The sequence below is a fragment of the Chiroxiphia lanceolata genome, chromosome 1, assembly GCF_009829145.1.
Source record: "Chiroxiphia lanceolata isolate bChiLan1 chromosome 1, bChiLan1.pri, whole genome shotgun sequence".
Lineage (NCBI taxonomy): Eukaryota > Metazoa > Chordata > Aves > Passeriformes > Pipridae > Chiroxiphia > Chiroxiphia lanceolata.
This window is the reverse complement of record NC_045637.1, coordinates 47,277,742-47,296,310: the sequence shown is the minus strand read 5'-3', so window position 1 is coordinate 47,296,310 and position 18,569 is coordinate 47,277,742. Positions and strand designations below refer to the sequence as shown.

The window sequence follows — 18,569 nt, the reverse complement described above, 5'->3', positions numbered from 1 at the left end:
TAATACAAATTATCTCATCCCTGCCTTTAGAAAAACCTTCCCTGGTAAAACCATTCTTGAGGATCTAGCGAGTAAATGTTTCATGGTTTTTGTCTGCTGTGAAAGCTTTTACCAAATACGTGAATCCTGTGCTGGATGCTTTGTGACCAGACACGAGGGCTTTCATTTAGTCCTTTTCCAAGGTGAACATGTGTTCAGCTAGGCAGCACTCCTTTTCCCCTTCCTTTGATAATACAGCCACCCTCTGCTGTACACATCATGGATTAGCTGGTGTGAATTAGTTGGCTTTATTTGTAGTAGCATATACTTTTCATCAGTTGTGTCCAAGGGATTCTTCCTGTTTAGGGAAAATATAGAGATTTGCATAACTTAATTTAGTGGGGCTTTGATAGTTCGGACAACCACATATCATGTACTTTGTAACAGAAAGAGTTTAAAACCAATATGCAGTATTGCTTTAAGTAAAAGTCTCAGCATCTCATAGCATCTCATAGCTGAAGTACTTCTTGTCTTCTTACACAACTTGAAATTTATTTTTTAATATTAAAATGCCTCAAAAATGTCACTCGTGTAATAGTAAAAATAGATACTGCATATTTTCTGAAATGCAGAGTATGAGACATAAGTGAGAAAGAATTTCTGTGAGCAGAAAAAGAAATATTTTTCTCAGAGGACTGAGTGAAGAACAGAGAGGTCAATTTTAAAACCTTTCATTTTGTGTGATTACAGCCGTGCTGCAAATGCCATTTCACTATAAGGAAGGACTAAAACATACCTTATTTCTTGATTTGTGCTGCAGGTCAGATTAACTAAAATGGTTATTGTGTCACCCTAGAGATTCCTGCTTGCTGCAAGACCAGACTTTAAACCCTATTTTTATTATTAAAAAGGCCAGCAGCAACAAAGACTATTTTACAAGTTCTGAGACGTTTTCATAGCAATTTGATCTTTATACACAGGGTTTTAGAACTCTTTGTACTGCAATTCTTAGCATATGTGAAAATTGGAAGGGGGGGGAAGGAGCATGAACGTTCATTTGCCACTTGCAAATGAGACTGTCCCCTCTCAGTGCCCTTCTTGAGGAATGACTTTTGAACAGAGCATGTGTTGGATTCTTCTGGTGGAACAGCAGCATCTTTCAGCAGACGAAGTAGGTCAGGTTGAGGGGAAACCTGCTCCTTTGGGGGTCTGATGTATGATGCAGCTTCCCCCTGCTCCTCTTGAATTGCCATCACACCCTTTTGTCTTCAAGGAAAAAATTCATCTGTTTTCAAGATGGGTATGACATTATCATTTCACCTGGGTGTGGCAGTTTCTGTTGGTATCCTATTGTAGTCAAAGACACCAGTGTTAATTAACTGACCTCTAAAAGGGAAACAATAGGTGCAACTTCTCTATGTTGTATTTTGATAAAGTGTATTTACTACTTTTACTGTCACTTGCTGCAGTGATTTTTCTTCCCTAACTCATGTGCTACAAACCTAACTGTTAAAGAAAGATTTGACTCTACACAGTTGCCTTTTGCTCTTTCCTGATATTGTTTAGGAAAATCTGACAGTAATTAGCCAGCCAGTATCCTTGGGTATCCCTTGGCATTATCTGCCTATCTTCTCCTTATCCTGTGCTTTTAACTGCTCACACAATGTTTGGACATTTAATCTCACACTTCTTAATGGAACAAAACTTGATGAAAAGATGATTTTGCTGGCTTGAGCAGGGTAATTTGGATGCCTGCCCATATCACTTAATGGGGATCTGTTGAGTCCATTATGGAGATTGAGTGTTTAAATTCATTTGTCTTAATTATGTTCTCAGAAAAATCCCTGGGATGTGTAGAATGCAATAAGACTATGAAGTTTTTTTTCTTTTGCTCCAAAACCCTGGTGAGATTCTGTATTTTTTGAAAAATCCTTTGACTGGTTATGAGATGGAAAATGTATTGGAGAGAGTAGACGTTAGTAATGACATGCATTTCCAGCATTGTCTTGGGAACTGCCTGGTCAAAGATGCAGCAGTTCTGTTTCTAGAAAGTGCATACCATCCCCCAAGTGTCATCCTCTCCTTTGTTATTGGTGGGTTCTCTGCCAGCACTGCCCTCCAGCAGCAGTGCTCACTCCTGCAGGATGTCTGTGCCAACAGTTTGCTTTGTCTGCTTGAATTGCATGGGGTAAAAATGGTGATGGTGCAAAGGCACTACCCATCCTCAGTCAGAGCAGCATTCTGGTACTCCCCTATCAGAGACTTGACCTGCCCAGTCCTTTCCACCCCATGCTGATGCCAACCCAAAGCCCTCTCGCTATTTAATTCATAGCTCTGCATCTTCTCCTCAGACTTGACCATGGCTGCCCATCAACATCAGCTGTTAAAAGGAGAGGGGATCTTGTTTCAATGCTGCTTCAAGGCAGAAGTGTTCAGCAGCCACATGTTTCTGACATGTCTAACTACAGTAGAGCTGGTTGGTATGCGTTTTGTAGGGTTGAGAGAGAAGGGGGATATGTTTTCTAATGACTCCTAGGGATGGAAGCAGAACATTAGGCTAATAAAGGCTTTTGTTTTGGTTTTGCTTTAAGTTTAATGGTTTTAAAAGTCCTTTTACTTGAAGTGTAATGGTTCTTAAAAGTAAAGCAAATTATCTTTCGCCTTCTGGTTTTCTTTGTCAGTGGAGCCTTTTGGAATTTAATCTTTCCCCGGAGGAATTCTGTGTGCATGGCATGTTTTAATGCCTCTTCTCATGGCAAGAAGACTGTGGTGTACATGTGACCATTGTGATGACTGAACTACATTGCTAGCAGGAAGGTGTACTTTACTTCTACAGGGATGCTCCATAGCTCCCTGTAAGGAGGAGTGGCTCCAGGTGTTGGAGGCCTGGGCAGCTGAGGCTGGGAGTCAGCACCTGCCTCTGCCAAAAAAATCTCAGCATTTTGTTGCTGAGATTTAGTGCTTATTCTAAGCATTTTATTGCTCCTGCTTCATCACAGGGAGTGATGAAGATGTCACATAAAAGTAGTTTCTAAGCCTCAGCCTTTCACAGAGTTTGTGAAGTTGCAAGTTACTTTTTCAGGTTTAGTTTTACTTTCCCCCATCTCTGATTGGTTGCAGTGTGGTCTTGAATATAAAGATACATATTCAAGACTGAGACTAAAGGAAAGTTTATCTTAAACATTTTATGAAAGTAGGCTGGCTAGAGTTAACCTCAGACATTTGCAGAACACTACTAGTCTTAAAATCTGTAGTATCTAAAGTATTTTTGAAAACAACACTGTATATTTGGAAAAAAAACCCCAAGCAAAACACCAATGAACTCAGTGAATTCTGATAAAGAAGCTTGTAAGTGTTTACACTGCACACAAAAGCAAGAATAGAGTGTGTGGTAAGTGAATGATTGTATCTGGCATTGAAAAAGTACTACTGTGTTTCCATAAGCAAAAGCCTACCTAGTGTGATCAAAGCTGACTTGCAAATAGTGTTGCTTTCATAACCAAAACATTTATCCCATCTTCAAAAAAAGAAAAACAATGAACACCAAACCCCCCAAAAATTCTACTCTCAATATATCTGTTAAAGTCTTGCTTTCCCTGATTTCTGCTAAAAAATATTGAGCATATGGATAATTTAGTCTTCCAGGGAAGAATGCCCTTTTAGGAAGCTTGCCCTGAAATACTGGTTTTTTAAATAGCCTTAGCTGCTGCAGTACTTGATGTGAAGTTGCCAGCATCACTAAAGTCTACTTATCTGAAGTAAAATAAGACTTGTAAAAACACCAACCCAGAAACCACCCAACCAAAAGCTCTCCTACCCAAAACACTCCCCAAAAACCCCACAGTATTTCTTTGTTGTGGATTCATCTTTAAGTGAGAGCAAGTAGGGGAGTAATACCATGTAGGTGCTGCAAGCTCAGTTGTCGTCTGATTTTTCTCCTCTCCAAATGAGATCTCTGAGAGATGAAAAGCAAGCAAAATCATAGTGTGTTGCAGACATAATAAGCAAAATACCTGTATTGCCTGGATGAGGCACTCCAATTAATTAATTGTTTTTAAGAGTGGGAGGGAGGAGGAGAGGAGATTTGGAGATTTTCCTACCATGGTATTGTTGTACTTTCATTTTTTTAAGATGTGCACACATATGCATGCAGAGAAATCCCCATGTGAACAATTTTCTAAGTCCAGTGAATGGGGAGAGAATGGACTAAGGAGCCATTCTAGTGGCAAGTCAGATCTTTTAAGGGTTAAGATCAGAGGTCTCTGTTTGGAAAACCTTCATTCTCCACCTCACTCTCCAGAAAGAGTGCTCCCCTCCACCTATGCTCCAAGGTGGACAGCTGGTGGATCTGCAAGTGATGTGGTTGTATTAGCAAGGTGGACAATCCAAGCTAGGAAGTCTGTCAGCAGACATGACTGGATTGAGCTCCAGAGCAGCTGGCATCTATAGTTATTGAATAGATGAAATAGTATGGACTTTGAAATGCAGGCATAAAGCTTATTTTTTATTTTAATCCTCTTTGCTGTGGGTTTCTATTCTATCCCAAGTTTACTTAACCCAGGTAAAGGTTGTTTCTAACGATTTCTTTGTGTTGAATGGTTTCTAGAGGTGAGTGAAAATAAACATGCAGCAGATCTCTCTACCTTACTTCAGATGTTTCTGAACATTCAACTATGTACTGGGAAAAGAAAGACTAACAGTCAATGGCAGCGTCCTGTTCAGTTGGATGTTTCACAATGGCAATATTGAGTGCTGGGTTCAGGTAATACAGCATGAAGAAACTGAGTATCTTGCTTGTGCAGTCATGAATTGAGATTTTGAATTAAGAACGTGCCCAGTTCCCAGAATTTGGTAACTTTGATTTTTAACACTAATCCGGCTTCATAAACCAATTCAGATATATATTTTTCTGATAATCAGAAATGGCAAAGCTTATGAGCTGATAAACCAGCTGCAAGGGTCTTCTTAAGGCTACGTTGATACCACATTATGGTCTTCATAAAAGATGTTACACAGTGCAGTCTATAGGGCTCTAAGCATGACAAAGTACTGGAGTCTGTCAGAAGTGTCCATAAAGACAGGGAAAGATGCTTTGAAGCACATTGTGTCAGTAGGAACTGCAGAGCTGTCTGAAGCTGCTATGAAGAGAACAAGATCCTTAGGATAATGTATATCATAATTAAAGTAGGTGTTTTCTTTTTAAATTAGATGCAGCAGTTGGAGTTAGCACAGATGCAACAAAGAGAAGCCAACCTCACAGCTTTGGCAGCCATCGGACCGAGGAAGAAAAGACCTTTGGATTCATCAAACATTGGATCTGGGCTGGAGGTACAGACATGACTTGCAATGACTTGCATGGTGTTATGTCTTCATACTGAATTATGTTTATCTTTTCCTGTAGGAAGAAGTGAAAATTCTTTCACACAAAATGGTTTGTTACGTTCTACAAGAAACCCAGTTTGTGTGTTAGGTGCTGGAAAGGATTGTTTCCGATAAATTTGTTGGGGTGTTTAATTGTGTGTTGAAGGAAGAACTGTGGATAAGAGCACTGTGTAAAGGATGGAATGAAATTTCCATCTGCAGCGGAGGGTAACGAGGCTGTGGTGGCCTTCCACAGCAGGTAGATGTCATGGCCCCTCAGTTGAACTCACAATGGATGTTTTGGATGACTTTTGAAATGGATCTTGATTTGACATTTGATGTGGACATTTATCCATGCACAATGCATAGGGACTCTTTTCAAATATTCTGTGAATTTGCCTTGGCTAGACCCTCCCAAAAAGCAATAAATAAATAAATAAATAAATAAAGCCAGACTGTTCACTTCCTGCAATGAGCCAGTTCTGGCTCACGTTGAATTTTAAAAGTGCATTGAAAGTGCTTTTAACAACTCTTATCTGAACAAATCTCTTAATGTCCTGGAGATTAACTGTTTCCAGTACCTGGGAAGCTTTTGTGGCTGCGGAAGTTCATTCTAAGGAGACTGACAGCCTACTGCTGTTATTGTTCATCATCTTTGCTGGAGATGGGAGAAATGTGTTGCCGGCTGTCGTTCAAGTGTTACTGCCAGTTTTGCCCCTCTTTATCAGGAAGCCTCGATACTGCTCAAGTGAAAGGCTGATTTGCTGCTGACACAATCAGTGAGCAGAAGCCTGGAAAGTAACTCTCGTGTGGAGGAAGTGATGGTAAAATTGTCCTTTCTGATGAACCTAAAGTCTTTTTCATTTTTGTGGCCCAGGAAGCTTGAATAGATGCTAGAATTGAAAATACTCTGTCATTTTTGCATAGTGGAGTCTGGGAGGACCTTGTATAAAGCTCAGTTATTTGCAGTGTAAATGAGGCAGTGATGGCATCTGTCCTGTAGTTTTTTCTTCATCCTGGACTGTGACAGGAGACCTCACTAAGCAGGTGAGATAGACTTGTTTCACTGATTCTTTTTCTTTTTTTTTTTTTTGTTCCCCTGACATGGATATTACAATAAGGTCTTTCAATGCTCCCTGTTTACCACAAGTGAAGGGAAGGAATCTGTCTCTAAACAAGCTGCAGAAAGCAGCGTTCACAGCTTTTGAGCAGCTATTCTTCTTTTCTTTGAAGTTTTTTAATGCACTTTCACATGAAGCTCAATGTATAGTCACTTTTTTAGAATACCACTGGAAAAACTTGAAAAAATGAGTCTAGCACAAGAACAGTTTTCCCCATCCTTTTCTCATCTTCCCCCAAGCTTCTATCGAGTAACTATTCTTGTTCTTCATAGTGGTTTTCTGTAATTACTGCCGGATTTGTTTCTGAATATTTAACAAGTCTGCCTGTTAGGGACTTTTCAGTTACTTCTCATCATCTGTGTAATGTCTGCTTTATTAAAAGCTTTGTGAGGTTGTGCCAAAGCGAGACAGACAACAGTGTTCCTATTGAAAAGTGCTGATCCATTATTTACATTGGCAGTTTGAAAAAAAGTGGGCATAACACACCTAAAACTGACCATAACGTTGATAACATTTCATTGTCACAAATTGACCTGCTGTATTTTAAGGTGCTTCTTGTCTAGGTTGCTCTACTGGACTGAGTTGTGAGTGCAGTAGGGGAAAATAATTCTGCCAGTGAAACTATTTTCATTTCTCGCATGCAAGCTTGCATTCCAGGGCAGAGTACTTAGGCTTCATGCTACCAGAAAGCAATTCTCTGCAGACCTTTTTTTTTCTGTTTTGTGAAATTATGCAGGATAGAAAACTTGAGAAGGATGTTTAGACTTAAATGTTTTAAGTGTCCCAATATGTCTGAGCAGGATTTATAAAAGGCTTAAGACTTCTCATGTAGAATAAAGAATGGTTTTGACAAACACTCTCTAGTTCAAGAAGCAGAACATTTGTAATACATTCATGATAACATGGCAAAACATCCTGAGCAGTAAACAACATTCCATTCTTCAGAGATGAAAGGAGGTCTTTGAAACTGAAAGCAAGTACAATATGGCCTTAGGCTGATACACATTTGGGCATCTTTAAAATCATCTTTTTGGGCAACCTGTCTGAGAATAATTTAAACAGGCAGGATATACTTTCTCATTTCAAATTGCAAATACAGACAAAATACAGACAGCTTTACTCTCAAGTAATCTTAAATGTCAGGGCTTCCAGACTCTGCAATGGCAAGGAGTAAATCTGTGCATAATACTTCTGTGACCTTTTTTTTATTATTTTTAAAGCCTAATATCTTCATAGACAGATATGATGGAAGAAATTATTCCTGAATGTGAATGATCCTTTGACATTATTCAGTGAAATCAGTGGTGGTAACTGTATTAAGATTTTTAACTAAGACTTCAACTTTCTTTGGATAATGTTCTTTGTTTCTCTCTCTTACATCCATGTTACAGCAAAGTTGACTCTGCACAGCTTCTTTTTATGGTTGTCTGCTGCAATAATTAAAGGAAAGGAATTGTTTCAAGTAGTTATTGATATTAACTGAAGCCCTAAGGTATTTGGGGAGACAGGGAAGAAATAATCAGTTACAGTTTGTATTAAAAAAGTGAAACTCTGTAAGCAAACTTGTCACATATCTGTGTTTCTTTATTCAGTACCAAAACGTAATGGGTACTGGGAAAGTTCAGCTCACCAGACTGGGTCGGTTGGGTCTGCTGCCTTCTTTTGCAGCGAATGTGAAAGGCTAAACCCAGCATTTTGTTAGCATACCATGCTTCTTTTCTCCACAAATGAGTATCTGTGTTTAACTGGGATGATTCTTCAGCCCTAGGTTTTTGTTTCTCCACACTCTGGCACCTGGCTTTGCACCTCGTGTGAGAAGTCTTTATCCTGAAACAGTTGAATACCTGATTCCTGCACATTCATCATTTTAATCATGTGGTGACACAAACATGTGCTTTACAGCTAGAAGGCTTACCAGGAGCTGCATCACCTCATAGTGTGGCAGGGGGAACAACTAAAGAAAGAGGTTCTTGTCCAGATGAGTGCCTGCCAACTAGTTTGAACCTAAAACAATATAAAAAGGGTAAACTCTATCTTGCCATGATTATTGCTTATGTATCACTAAACCTGAAATAGCAATAGGGACAAATCCCTGATGATCATGGAATGAGAAAAACAAGGCTAATTCTCTAGGCCTAATTCAGAAAAAAAAAAGAAAAAAAGCATCAGTATAGTGGGAATTCTTTTTTCCTTCTTGTTGGAAACACTAGTTTGGGTAGTTTTGCATGTTCTCTTCACTGCAACTTATCATTTGAATGGTATTGTTCAAAAAGAGTAATTTGAGAAAGCCCTGGTAAGAAAATCCCTCTGTTGTGAAAATGTGTTAATTGGTGCTACTTGTATTCCAGAGGTGGCAATATCTTCATCTCTCTCATTCTGTCCCTCTGGACACTTTTGGATACAATAAGGGGGGAGACGCCTTTGGATTTGATTTATGTGTGTTTTGGGGTTTGCGCATTTGTTACCCACCTCTTCTCCTCTCCCAGTTTGAGGGCATGTAGTAAACAGTAATGAACTAAAGGGTGGGAAGAATTGAAAAATAACTTGTCTTGAGAAGGGAGGACACTTATAAAACAAATAAGAAAAAAGTAAACTTGAAACCACAAACTCATTTTTCCAGTTCTGTGTTCTGTTTCATGGTTTTTATTGGTTGGTAACATGCCCCATAATGCTTTCAATGCTGATACATAGTCAAAGATGTTTTTTTTATTAAGTTTTACTGGTTTTCTGATGACAAAGCCATTTTGGAAACAACTTTATTTCATTCTCACTGTAACTGAAGTCTTAGAAATTTGAAAACCATTGTAGATATTTAAAGCTTTTTTTCTGTGAGAAAATAGACTACAGTTCTGAGTCTTTAAACTGTCTTTCCTTCTATCCAAAAGTGTCCTGGGTGCAGGGTCATCTTCAGCCCTTAACCTAGAGCAATATATTTGTGTGGCATCGTGCAGCAGGGAGGGAAAAGGTCTACATGTGTTTTTGAAAGTAGAGTAAGGACAGTAGCTGTTATGCTTACGATCAGCTTCTGAAGACTGTGGTTGGACCATTCTTCTACTTTGTGCAGGAAAACTTAGTTGGATGCCTGTACTTCTGTGTAATTTTTTGGGGTACACTGCTTGCTTCTCATTAATTTTCTGGCTCCATGATAACACCCTAAGTACTTAGAAACAATATTGTCTGTCCTGCCCCGAAGTGCTGTTGGTGTTGTGTCCCTCACTTTCCTTCTTCCAGGTTGGTCCCATTGAACTGATTCAGGGTTATATCTCATGTCTTTTCTTTCTTTTTGCCAGATCCAATGGCAAAGGAAATTTCCTCCTTCCAGATACTGCCTGTGTCTGTTCTGTCCCCTGCCAAGACTGGCTGCTCTGTTAGGAAGTGTGGATCTTGCCTTGACACACGTAGTCTGGCTTTGCTGTGGAAACTTAAGCTACTGCAAGTAGTTGCTGCAGAAGTAAATGATGCAGCTGATATTCTGGGGTCAGTGCAGAGCTATTCAAGTACTTTCTTTCTGTCAAACTCCTAGGTCTGGCCAACATGGTTGTGCGCATCTAATACAGCAGTCCGCAAATAAGCTTGCATTCTCCTTCTGCAAAGAAGTTTGGCAAGAAAAAATGGGAGAAATGTCTTGTTTACCACAGTGCTCATTGTTCCATTTTTAGTATTGATTGTGGATGGAGGAAATGAGCTTGTCATCTTCTCTTGTCTCTGCCACATCTGATCATTGTTAGCAGAACTTAAACTTACCCTCCTTACTTTACAGCTTGGGGTGCCAGTATGCATGGTGATTAAACATATTCTGTACATGATGCTTATTTAAGCTTTGGAAATGCTCTTTAGGCTGACCAAGGGAGAACTAAGCCTTTGAGCAACAAGTCCTTTCTGCAGAATGAAAGAAAACTCAGCTCTTCCAAATGACTGGGGAAGAGACATGCTTTGTTTTTTCCGCTATATGACAATCAAATGGCTTTCTTTCTTTCTTTTTTTTTTTTCTGACATTTGCAGGATGGGCATGTTTAATTAAGGGGTATATGGCTTTATGCTCTTAACTGTAGATGTTACTGTCACCTTTTTGGCCATAAGCTCTTCTAATGAGAGAACATGCAAGCATAATTAATCAGCTTCAGTTCTGGTGCTAAGGGTGTGACTGTGTCTAAGTGTGAACTTAAAGGCATAAGTTGGATCTGTAGCAAATGATGATAGGTTTGCTACTCCCGGTATATCCATGAGGTGCAATGGGGCTGCGCCCTGGTTCTTGGCATTGGTACATGATAGTCTGCTGAAGTATTTTCTTAAAAGCTCCAGATAATTAGTTTAAAAGCAATCACTTCAAATTGGACCTAGATTACTTGCATATAAGTAGGTGATCATATCCAGGCTACAAAATCTCCTTTCTACATTTGAGCGGTTTCCCTCGCTTTCTCTGTGTCTCTTTCTGTCTGTCACCCCTTCCCCCAGCCCAGAGGTCTAAAGTGATAGAGGAGGGTGGGGGTTTTCTACTTTCCATATGCTTAATGTATGCAGACTCTTGATTTCAATTTCTGGTTCTTATTTAAGCTCCTGGGAAATTGAAGCATCTACAACATGGTCACACCTTTGGGGAAGAAGGGAGCTAAAAGTTACTGCAATTATAAAATATGGCTTCAGTATCTTAGTTATCTGTTTCAAGACCTAACTAAGCACAGCCCTGTCAGCTAGAGAGCTTTAGTTTCCATGCTGAATTTCCTGGCTGCTGTCAGTCTAGGCCATACACTTGATCTGAATTTTTTCCCCATGTAAATAGGCAAAAATATTCTCAACTGCCATTCACACACTTCAGAAATACAGTTCATTGGCCCATATCGTGCTTTCTCTGTGCCAGAGATGAACTTAATTCTTCTTATGTGTGAAAGATATCTGCAATTTAAATGACTAATTGCATTATAGCTTTAGGCTGAACATATTGGTAACGCGCAAATGTTGATGACATGTGAAGGGTCAAGAGATTTATAATTTAGTTGACAATACATTGCTTAAAATGATATGGCAAAGAGCCAGAAAATTTCAGCTTAATAATTGTCTATTAACTAACATGACATATTTGTATAGTATTCATTACCTCCAGGTACAGATTAAGCATCTGATGTACCCATACGAAGTGACATGCGTACATGAATCTTGGGCATAATAGTGAATAAACTGACATTGCATTCGCAGTAATTTGTTTCAATATGTAAAACATGTTGCCTACATTTGAAAGGACTTGTAGGAATGTTGCAATGAAATCTGAAGAAAAATGTGTAGTTGAGTAGAGTTCTCTATTATATAGATGTGACGGCTTCGTGAGGCTTTTTTGTAGGCTGCAGATATCATCGTAAATACACGTATGTTTTCAGCTGCACAAGAAGCAGCCTGAATATAGAGATCTAAGTCTTTCAGAATTGGCTTGATCTACAAGGTTAAAAAAAAAAATCCCAAAACCCCAACCTAACACAACCAACTTCATTTTTTAAAAAAACCATATAAATATTGAGTAATGTAATATGTTAGTATTGTTAATGTGGGAGTATTTCTGTCAGACCAAGGTTTGTTAGAATAGGCAGTATCGGTAGGCTGCCTTGTCACCAAACTAATATCAACTTCTTTCACTTTGTTTTCTCTGGCCTAAATTAGGCACTTGTTTGTACAAGCAAAACTGTCACAATTCTGACAGGGTCTGTTCCTTTCCCCCTTGCTGCTAGGGGAGGCTCAGGAAAGCGTTTGAACACTCCGCAATGTGTTCATTGCTTTTTAACCTTTTTTCCTTCTGTGAAACAGGAATGTGCTTTGTGTTTTACAGCTGGGAAACTAATGTACAGTAGACATCAGTGACCTCAGTGTGACCACAGGTGACAGAGATGGGGCTTTAACCTGGATGCTTTTACTTTAACTCACTAGGTGCTCTTATGACCTTTAAACAACATCTCTGCTGCACACAGCTGTAATTTTTCAGTGCTTGGAAATGTCATTGAAAAGTGTCTCATGACCTTGCTTCCTTCTGCTGATGGTATTTTTATAATGTACAGCAGAGCTGCGATAATAGTTTGCGCTCTTGGGATCTTGGCTCTGGGACTAGGATGTGTTTATGCCACACCAAAAATTGAAATGAGAACTCTTGGCTTGGCTTTTAACATTTGACTGAACACTTTACTCTCTTAAAGTGTACCACTCCCAACAGTTTAAAATTTTGAATGTGATTGGTGTGAAGCCATTGAATTTTAGAAGGGAGCATGTACTCCACCAGGAGCAGCTCGCTGAGCCTGACCCAAACTTGGTGAGAAGGAGGGTGTCTGCTGACCTCCCTGAGCTTTGTATCAGGGCCTGTAGAATAGCTCTGAGCAATTTTGATATCCGTGTCAGTACCCATGACTTGCAGATCACAGATCTCTTGCTTCATATACCTTGGAGACTAGAAATAAGGTGGTGATGGTGGCTCAGGTAAAGGAAGAGCTTCGTTTTGAGCTGTGGCTCTGTATCAATTTCACTCTTGCCTTTTCAGAGTTGGTATTTAATTCTCCATCCAGCCACTAGAGAGAGCTCTAGAGATCTTAAAACAGGTTTCCGGAGCAACCCCTCAACAAAACTAGCTGCCCAACAGCATGGGACTACAGCAGGAGCTCCACGATGTCTTCTGCTGCCAAGATGAGTGAGAGTAACCGATCTCTGTCAGGTGTGTATAAAAGGCTCTAAGGATCAAGAAAGGGTGACAGCGTGCTGTTTTGGAGAAGTTGCTGATTGGACTCAATTCTGAATCAAAAGCAGGGCTGCTGCTGTCGTGACTTCCTGGGGCTGATTTTAAGCGGACTGGTGGTCTCGGTGCTGAGAAGGGTGGTTTACAGTGGTGCAGAGTTATATTGCTGCAGTGCCTTACCTGGTTTACTAACAGGGTCTGTCAGCTGTGATACCCAATTTGATATACTGATAGTTAGCCCTCCTGGGCTGCATATCTCTGTGTCATTTCCCTTTTGGAAGGAAGGCAGGGTTGGGGGGTTCAATGAAAGGCAGGAAGTTAAGGATAACAAAAAAAAAAAAAAAAAAAGAAAGAGGGAAAGAGAAATTATTAGTTAAAGCACTAATGATCAAATGTCCCATAAGGAGGATAGAGGCTGATTGCAGTACCCTTTGCTAGAATTGATTGTACAGGGATGCATTTTCTCTTCACGTACTTTATACTTGTCTGTGGCCGGGTTAAAAAGCAGCACTTTTTCACTTTCTCTCAAAATAGGCTCACAAAGCTGTCTTGGGATAGGCTGAAGACCAGCAGTGAGGAATCTCCCAAAATAGCAAGATGCAAGTGTTTGCTGCCTGACTGGGAGGAACACAATAGAGATGTCTGGAAGCAAGGACTGGGCTGGTATTTTTCAGGTCTCAAAAGCAGTGTTGTGTAGCTTCTGTGCAGGAAGGTGTATATGAGATGTAAGTAAAGGAGAGGATTATTGACTGCTGCCTAGGGCCAGACAAGGTCAACCTGCTGCCCAACAGGGTTTTGCTCAAGTGCAGGCTCTGAGAACTGAGAGGCAGAGGACCCTCCCATGAAGTGTCCCTTGTGTCAGCTGAGAGCTCAGAGGTGGGCACTTCTTAAGTAAGGTCTTGGACATTAACAGAGGCATCTGTGATGGTTCATTGTGGTGTGCAGAACTTGGACCACTGCTTGGTCCAAATTCCAAAACAAAACCATGAAAAAACAGTGTTTCAGTAAAACTATAGAAGACAGTACCTAAAAGGAGCTATTGCTTGACACTGCATAAATTTACTAAAAGTGAGTTCCCCAACATCATCCCAATCTGGACTGGACTGACCTAGACTGTTTGTTGGCTGCTTTAATTTTAAACCATCATATACTTTGAGAGAAGGACCTTTTCTTTTAATTTGTGCTAGCAGCTGTTGGTTGTTAAAAAGCTCCTGGCCCCTGAAATGCTGTACTCAGTAGCTCTGATAAACCATAGTGATACTATGTGAAACTTAGAAGTATGAACCGCCTGTCTTAGAAAACAGGACTCCAGGATAAGCTTTGGCTTTGGATGTAGTGTTACAGCATAACATCGCTTTACATCTGCACTGGGCATGATGGGTAAGAATTTAGGAATAAACAAATCCATAACTCTGTCTTAAATGCAGACACTTTGAGGCTTCTGCCCTATTGCAGCCAAAGCAAGCTGGGGGATTTGTGCCATCTGCCTCCTTTTTGTAAGGGAGTCAACAGGATTGAGGTGGTTTTGTTTGGTGTCTTTTTAAAGGTAAGACTTCTAGTCTAATGACTTATTTAGAGAGAAAATACTTTCACCTCAGTAAAGTTCTTTGAATTATAAAGGACATTGCTGTTGGGTTACTGAAAACCCTTGGGGTTTGTTTCATTTATAACATTGCCTCAGGCGTTCTGCTGCATCCTGTTGGATTGACCTCCTTTTCAACCCGTGCTGGCAGCTGCATTGCAGAGCTATCTTTTCCCTGGATCCTTCAGGGTTGTCATATGACAGACTTGAACTGTGACCCTTTTGTGTCTTACCAGGACAGCAGTGCCCTCTGTGTGATGTGGCCAGCAGTCTTCCCCACGCACACATTTGTTCCAAGCCATTTAACAAACTGAAAGTTTCAAATGATGGCATTTCATAGTGTTTAATAGTATTGACTGTAAAGCAAATGAAATGGTGCTGAATACCCTGCGTGCTGCTTGTAAGAAATACAGCTTCCATTTCTGCCCTGGGTTTTCTGTGGCTAGCGTGTGCTCTCCGGTGAATCTCCTTATATTTTTTAATAAATTTCAGTGCTTCCCTCCTAATGACAGTAGCATTCACCACTATAGTCCAGCAGTGGTATTTGTTTCTAATATATGGGGGTTTTAAACAGATTTCTCTAAGCAAAGTGGGCAAAGTCATTTTGCTGAAGTCTTGTAGAGAGTGTTAGGGTAAGAATTGATATAGTTAACACTGCATCTAAGCAACACCATCTCCAAGTGGTGTTGATGCTGGCAGGCATTGCCTTGCTGAAAGTTACAGAGACTGAGCACTCATATTTGTACAAATTACATTCATTAGCAAGAACCCTCCAGTAGTGATAAGAGACTGGCTGTGTAGCATAGATTGGCTCCAAGATAAGTAGCCAGTCTATTGTGCAGCTCATGGTACTCTGCCTCCTCTCCACCCCTAATAATAAATCTTGAGACATTTTGGAAAGCGTGGGGGTTGCTCGTTCCAGTAGCCTGAATGCATAACTACTAAACACCATCATCTCCTACCAATTGTGTTTTCATAACCAAGTGAGGCAGCTGACTGAGAGGGATAGGCTCAGATACCATGTTCTGAACATCTGGATGCTTTGACTGAGTATTTTTTGCTCCCTTAAAGGACAGATCACAGAAGATGGCCAGGATGAGAGTTTCTCCTGCCCATGTTCCAAGGCCTAGAGCCCACTCACAGTGATGTTTTTCTTCAAGAAGAGATGGAAACATCTGGAGCTTGGGGGCTTGCAAGTGCACAACCTAGGGCTCTGTGGTAGTACCTTCTTCATAGTTAGCTTGTCCTTTCTCAGTGCAAGTGTCTGTGTAGCAGACTTCAGTGAAATAGCAGTTATTTATCTTACCATATTAATATAACTTCAAAGAAAGACAGAACTTTCTGGTTGCTTTGACTGAAATAAACCATCAGCTGGCAAGTACTTGCTTTGTCTTCTGAAGTATCTAATGTGCAAGGACTTCTGGATTGCTGGTTTTCAACCTGTAAAGCTGAACATCAGCAGAATAGTTTTATACAAGTAGGCAGTATAATCCAACCAGTTTGGTTAAAACTTGTATTTACATGGAATGTTTTTTTTTCTCTCTCCCCCATTTAGGGTTTGAATGGCAATGGAATTGCTCCTGGATCATCAGGTTTTAGCCTTACAAAGCCGATGCTCTGTCCAAGAGTAACCCGTGTCTGTCTCAGGGACTTGATATTCTGCATGGAACAAGAGAGGGATATGAAGCATTCTCTACACTTGTACCGTGTTCTTCTGAAGTGATTTGAATTTTACATTTGACCTTGCTGTCTACTGCCAAAGAAAACACTGAAGCATTGTTGCACTGTCTTGAAATTCCGATTTCTGGAAAATAATCCGTTGTAAGGATAACTCTTGTTTACAGAGAAACATTTTTATTAAATACCTAACTGAGCACCTGTCAGGTTTTTAATAATATTTGGCTTAAATCAGTCTGTAAAACAGTGAGAACACTGAGCTGCACACAACAAGCACCTGACTACCTGCTTGCATTTAACTGTCTTGCAGGCTCTGAGGGCTTGATAAGTGTCCCTAGTTTATGTATGTCATTTGCTTCAGTACTCCAGAGTCTGCAACATCTGTTCTATGTGTGGTGCCACCTTCTAATTCAACCTTATTTAGGGAAACAAATAACACTTTAATGGCACTGCATAGCATGGCAACTGTATTTAATTATGAACCAGCTGTCAGTCAACATGCTAATGTATTGCCTGTCTGACTCAGCATCTTCTTAAATTTTCTGGGTTTAGAATTAATGCTGGATGCTCATTTTTGGAGAGAAAGTAGCAAGCAAAAGGAATGAAGGGTCCTTTCTACCCTGCACTTTGCCTCAATTGCCCTCACCCTTTCCTCTGAGAAAGTGGCTGAGGGAAGGTGAGGAAATAGGTTGCTCTTGTGATTGAAGTACATCAGACAGTGTAGTTAGGGCATACTTTGATGTTTGGGGAAAATTCGGAGTTACTAAAAATACAAAGAGTGAAAGATCCTAAAAAGGAAGGGTAAACAGAAGAAACAGTCTAACTTTCTCTAAATATAAAAAATAGCATTGAACTTGAGTATAGATGTGGAAAGAAATGAACAAAAACAACCTGTGATGACTACAAAAAATAGGAGAAGTTGAAATGCAATAAAACTCTGCATCTGGAGACTCTATTAAGGAGAGGAGCAGGGTTTGCAAAGCACAGGATTCACTGCTTTGAAATATTGATTTAATACCTTAATGTGGTGTAACAGGGAAACTACTCAAGTAGAAAGTATTTATACAGTTGCCTGGTTTCCATTCAGTAAGGAGGAGGACTCTGGATTATTAAGACTGCTAGAATAGATTCAAAGATTTTTTCCTTGTTGGTAAAGACTGCCTTGTGGTGGAAGGAAAACCCTCTGGGCTGCCCTTCTCCCTAGCCTCCAAGCATTTTGCCTTCCATGACACAGCGCTGTATAGCATGGCTGTTTCCCAGGACTGGTGGGAAAGGCACTGACTGTATTCACAGAATAACAGAACACTCTGAGTTGGATGGGACCTTCAAGAATCATCAAGTCCAACTCTTAAGTTGAATGGCCTGTATGAGGATCGCACCCACAACGTTGGCGTTATTAGCACCATGCTCTAACCAACTACTGAATGGCTTCCTGCTGAAACTTTTTTCTTTTAAAGAAAAAGCTTCCTACGGTTATTTGGCATGCTGCTTCAAAACTTGAAGCGATAATTCATGCACTCTCCACTGTCAGAACCACTGCAGATAGTTACCAGATTCACTGTTTTGAATCAGTTATGTTGTTTTTTGTTGGAACAGTAGTAAACAAATCTAGTAGATGAATGCTGTAAATTATTTATATATGTATATATGGCATATATATATATATAAAAGAAAAGCAGTACTTTAAGCTATAGTTTGCAAGATATTGATGGCATTGGGCAAAATTGTTTTGTATAATTAAATGCTTAGCTTTACTTTTTATGTAAAGTGCAGCATTTTCCATATTTGTGTACTGTATCTTATTGATCAGATGTTAAAAATTATTTTAAATACTGCATTAAAGCAATTATTTTATTAAAAATAATAAATCAGTAACTTTGTTTTCTTACGTGAGAAATTCAGAGTCTGAAGCTGTCAGCACCATGACTAATGGTGTGACTCCAAGAGCGAGCCCCAGCAGTCTGCCCATCACAGGAGTTGGCATGGTTGCCTCACGTGACATTAATTATAAACATCTTATTTGAAGGTTTTTTAAACAGAAGTAGGTGACGGAGCAAAGGATTTAAAAGGATAACTTGAAGCAGGGGCTGGGCAGTGAGAAAAGCAACCTCTTGATTTCCCTCTCCCAGTCAGCACAGAGACT

At 40.0% G+C, this 18,569-nt stretch overlaps 1 protein-coding gene across 2 annotated transcripts in view; it reads left to right on the top strand.

Annotated features, from left to right (window-relative positions):
* The window catches only part of TAF4B (TATA-box binding protein associated factor 4b), a 70,603-nt gene extending 52,336 nt beyond the window's left edge, over nucleotides 1-18,267 (top strand). For both annotated transcript variants that reach the window (XM_032707682.1, XM_032707689.1), the window contains exons 14-15: nucleotides 5,188-5,307; nucleotides 16,305-18,267. In XM_032707682.1, the coding sequence (XP_032563573.1) occupies nucleotides 5,188-5,307; nucleotides 16,305-16,472 (288 nt within the window). In that variant the 3' untranslated portion in view covers nucleotides 16,473-18,267. The remainder of the gene's footprint in view (nucleotides 1-5,187; nucleotides 5,308-16,304) is intronic.
* The last annotated feature ends 302 nt before the right edge of the window (nucleotides 18,268-18,569 follow it).